The sequence below is a fragment of the Merops nubicus genome, unplaced genomic scaffold (genome assembly GCF_000691845.1).
Source record: "Merops nubicus isolate BGI_N331 unplaced genomic scaffold, ASM69184v1 scaffold24991, whole genome shotgun sequence".
In the NCBI taxonomy this organism is placed as follows: Eukaryota; Metazoa; Chordata; class Aves; order Coraciiformes; family Meropidae; genus Merops; species Merops nubicus.
Genome location: NW_008586898.1, coordinates 7,965 through 12,460, shown reverse-complemented (window position 1 = coordinate 12,460; position 4,496 = coordinate 7,965). Strand labels below are relative to the sequence as shown.

At 38.5% G+C, this 4,496-nt stretch overlaps 1 protein-coding gene across 1 annotated transcript in view; it reads left to right on the top strand.

Moving 5' to 3' along the window:
* The first annotated feature begins 203 nt into the window (after positions 1 to 203).
* PLAU (plasminogen activator, urokinase) overlaps positions 204 to 4,496 on the top strand; it is a 6,476-nt gene continuing 2,183 nt past the window's right edge. The window contains exons 1-7 of the mRNA XM_008948778.1: positions 204 to 263; positions 1,345 to 1,399; positions 1,567 to 1,671; positions 2,239 to 2,404; positions 2,761 to 2,846; positions 2,951 to 3,140; positions 3,770 to 3,924. Of these exons, the coding sequence (XP_008947026.1) occupies positions 204 to 263; positions 1,345 to 1,399; positions 1,567 to 1,671; positions 2,239 to 2,404; positions 2,761 to 2,846; positions 2,951 to 3,140; positions 3,770 to 3,924 (817 nt within the window). The remainder of the gene's footprint in view (positions 264 to 1,344; positions 1,400 to 1,566; positions 1,672 to 2,238; positions 2,405 to 2,760; positions 2,847 to 2,950; positions 3,141 to 3,769; positions 3,925 to 4,496) is intronic.

Here is a 4,496-nt window from a genome sequence, read left to right as displayed (position 1 = left end):
TTGGTATGTGGAAATAATAAGCAGATATTTTACAGCAAGTCAATGTTTAATTCTGCTGTCAATTATTTTGTGACCTACTCTGAAAATAACTGAGGACAACAGAAGCAAGAGAGCTGATACTGCAAGCTATAAAATGACACTGAGTTCCTGTTTTATTTTCAGAATCAAATAATACAGCTAGAAGAGGAACAAAAGCTAACAACATGAAGTTACTCATCTTCATCACAGTAACCCTGGGCACACTTGTCACGGGACTAGATTCTGTAAGTTTTTAAATAAATAGGGGGTGGGGGTTCACTTGGAAACACTTCTGGTTTGATGATATTTTTGCTGTGGACAGTGTAGTAGGCTTTTTTCTTAAATTTTCCTTTTAGCTGCCTTTGCATGTACATGTACCTCAAAGAAGCATGTTTTTGAACCCTTTGGTTGTACTTGTGATTCTTCTCTGCCTTAAGATGTCTGCGAGCATTCAGATAGTGGAGACCTCATGCAATAACCAAGAAATGTAGCTTTTTCTAATTTTCTCTTAATGTGGCTTAGATGTAGACACTGAGTAATAAAAGCTCACTGGTCCTTCATGGAGGTCGATATGGAGTTTTCACTAAACTTCCACCTCCCCTGCTTGTAATTCTGATGCTAAAAGAGGCAACAGATAGGAATTTGACTATTTTTGACTATTGATCTGAATGACAGTTTATGTATCAGCAGAGTCATTCACCAGCACAATGGATTTTTATTGTTACCATTATTTGTTTCAGCCCAGGCAAGCCTGCTTGACCTCTGTGAAAAGTATACTAAAAGTCCAATTTTAATTCCATAGAGAAAGAAATATCCAGCCTGCAAAGCAGATGCAGGACCTGAAGTGCAGAGCAATAATCTACTGTTGTATAAATCTACTGGGTTTTATTCCATGGCACAAACATGAAGGACCAAGGTCACCAAAATGACAGAGGCAGCTGGAGAATATTCCATCTTTGCTGCACTGCTTGGTGACTCTGAGGTGGAAAGGGAGAAATTCTCTTCTATGTTTTAGGCTGCTTAGGTCCCTGTAGCAGAACTAACTGCCAAGTTGACCTGATGCAGTGGACCAGCTTGGTGGTGTTTTTCTGAGGTTTTTGTGTGTGCATGGTGTGGGTGTTGTTTTCCCCCCCTCATTCTGCTTTGTTCAAGTAGAGTTCCACTTTTCATTCACATCCAGATTCCACAGAGCAGGTTCATCTGGTAACTACATGCAATAAACCTAGACTGTGGAAGATATGCAGTAGGGAATAGAGCTTGTGACCATGAAAGATAATCAAAGTACATAAACTGTTTCCTGAAAAACCTATTTTTCTTATCCCTTAGGTTTATAGCAAGAAGTTCTACAGGCTGACATATAAACGCAGATCAGATTACAAAGGTAAATATCTGTCTGTTCTACTTGAATCTAAAAAACTTGTTATCCTGCAATTACATCTTCATACAAGAAGCAAAACTCTTAATGGTACTTAAACGCCTAAAACTTAGTTTGCAACTATATTTCACTTTATCTATAAATGTTTTGCCTCTCATTACTCTTACTTGCAGGATGCCATTGTTTGAATGGAGGAACCTGCATTACCTATTACTATTTTACTGGAATTAATCGTTGCATATGCCCAAAAGGATACACTGGGACTTACTGTGAACTAGGTAAGTAGTTTTCTTCCTTAATACTATCTAAATTGATTGAAACTATCTAAAAAGATAGGCAAATGAGGAACATGAAAGGCCAAGTGAAAGCACTACCCATAAGCACATGGCTGAATATCTTTTAGCACTTTATGCAAACAGACCAAGTGAGGAGCAACAAGTAAATTTTGGTGCAAAATTCAGGATCTCTGATACTTTTTCTTTTTGCCCATGCCTCCTCACTAACGTTGCCCACATCACAAATGATTTTGTTTGGGATGGAAAAAAGTGAACTTGTTTAGGAGTGTCCAGAAGCAGAACTGATTATATTGTAAAGTACACTGAAAATATTAAAGAGGCAATATTATGTCTCTTTAAAGAGGCATGTTTTAAAGCATAAGTGACTTGGTGCTCAAAATTCATATAGAACAAATTTAATAAGAACATATAATCAGTCCAGATTTTGCATCATCTGTTTTCAAGTATAATGCGTGAATGTTTTTTCTCATTAGAAGGGTCATACAGATTATTTCTGTCTCAAAAGAATTATAAACAAGAACATGCTGCTAACAAAATATTTTTTCTCAGAAACTGACAGCTTATGCTATACTGAAAATGGGGAAGGCTACAGAGGGATGGCAACAGAAGAGGAATGCCTGCCGTGGGACCTTCCCTCAGTAATCAGGAGGAGTGATTACCATGCTGACTTAAGCTACGCTTTGCAGCTTGGACTGGGCAAACACAACTACTGCAGGTAAGAAAAGCATCACTCTTCCTGGGATGACTTCTATTGTCATAGGCCCAGAAGTGCCTCAAGTGATTGGTACATGATTTTAAAAATTAACAAAATAATAGAGATCAATTTTGACTGAAAATATTTGGAATGCAACTCTTTGAAGTGTCTGGAGTTCTCTCTTACCACTTACTGAAGCTGATTGTACTGCAAAATTCCTAGTCTGCAACAGTGATAGTCACTTGTTAATTATTTTTCTGGCGGATCTTGCAAAGGAACACTTTTGGGCTTTTCAAGACAGAATTCTAAGATAAGGTGTGTGTTTGTTTTAAAAAAAAACCCCTGTTTTTATGAAAAACACTTCCTTTATCTTTTAGAAACCCAAATGGAAGAAGCAGGCCATGGTGTTACACTAAAAAGAGATTCACCATTCAAGAAACACCCTGCAACATGGAGAAGTGTGGTAAGTAACATTAGTTTCAAGACAATGGATTTTAATTTTTTTTTAATAACACAAGGTCAGTGCTTAGTTGTAAGAACATCTGAACAACGTTTCTCCTTTTGTAGGACATACATGTGGCCAAAGGAGCATCAGCAAGTACTTCAAGATTGTTGGTGGAAGCCAGGCAGGGGTTGAGTCTCAGCCTTGGATAGCTGGCATCTTCCAAAACATAAGGGGTGTTGACCAGTTTCTGTGTGGTGGCAGTCTCATTGACCCTTGCTGGGTGCTTACAGCAGCACACTGTTTTAATAATCCGTAAGTTTACAGTTCTGCATCCTTCTTACTTGCAACTCTCTTCAGCTGATATCTTTGCATGATGTTCACTGAGCATCTCTTCAAAACGTACCACAGTTAATATGTTCTTCTGATTGAGCAAAACAAGAAGTGTAGCCATAAACATTAAGCCTTTGGGAGTCCAGGGCTAGTAGAATGAGCTAGCAAGTTGCAAACATTTTGGTGGATTTTGCAATTTAAACAATTTTAACCTCAGTTAGAACCAAGGTTGCATTTTTACCTTGGCTATTCCCAAAACTTAAAAGCGTACTGAAAGATAAGTTGTTGAAAAATACATTTATAAGTGTTTTTTGTTGGTTTTCCCTGTGGAGAACTGATCTTTCTGGCAGCCTGCAGAGGATTCTCCTCACCAACGCCTGGCATTAGTAGCAGATAGCTAGGTGTGCGTTTCAAAATGCCTGTCAATCCCTTCAGATGGAAAATTGAGTTTCTTTTCTCTAGAATACTGGATTGACTTTCAAAGCTGACTAAATTTTGCTTTTTCTTCTTGGCATTAAAGTAAACACAAAACAGAACTAGGACTGGATCTAAACTGTTGACTTTGCTCTCAGAAACTAGTAGTCATCATGAATCTCTTTACTATTGCTCAGGTCAAAAAAACCACAAGACAAGTCAGTCTACAAAGTCTTCCTTGGAAAGTCCATACTGAATGTTACTGATGATAAGGAACAAGTATTCCTGGTCAGCGATATCATCTCTCATCCTGACTTTACAGATGACACAGGTGGCAATGAGAATGATATTGGTAAGTGTCATTTCAATATGAGCCTTTAAAACATCGAGGATAGCTGAAGGCAATGTAACTGTGGCATATGTCTTCTAAAAAGTGGAACGATAGATGAAGTGGGTCATGAGCCATGTGCTTCTGGGAACTGGGCTTGTGCTGAGCAAGACTATTCTGCTTGTATAAATTTGGTTTGTGGTATGTGTTGGATTCGTCACCTAGCACACAGTGAACTATAAGCCAGTCTCGTCTCTGGATGTGTACAAGGCATGGCTTTTCTATAAGCACTAGTGGCAGCATCCAATTTCTACCATCTTATTCTATATCTACAGAGATCACACTCTATGTATAGTAACTGATTAAAAAATGCGTGCACAGTAGGTTTCATCCTATAGTAGCAGAATGCCACATCAGGTGCTACACTAGCTGAAGGTTATCCTGAGCTAATTCAGACTTTCAGAAGTCTCTCTGGCTTTCACAAGCACATCCCTAAACCAACAAGGTCAGAGATGGGTTTTTGCAACCTGTACAAAATAATTTGCCACTCTTGCACTTGACACTTGGAACACTACCACCTCTCCCAGATTCCTGCT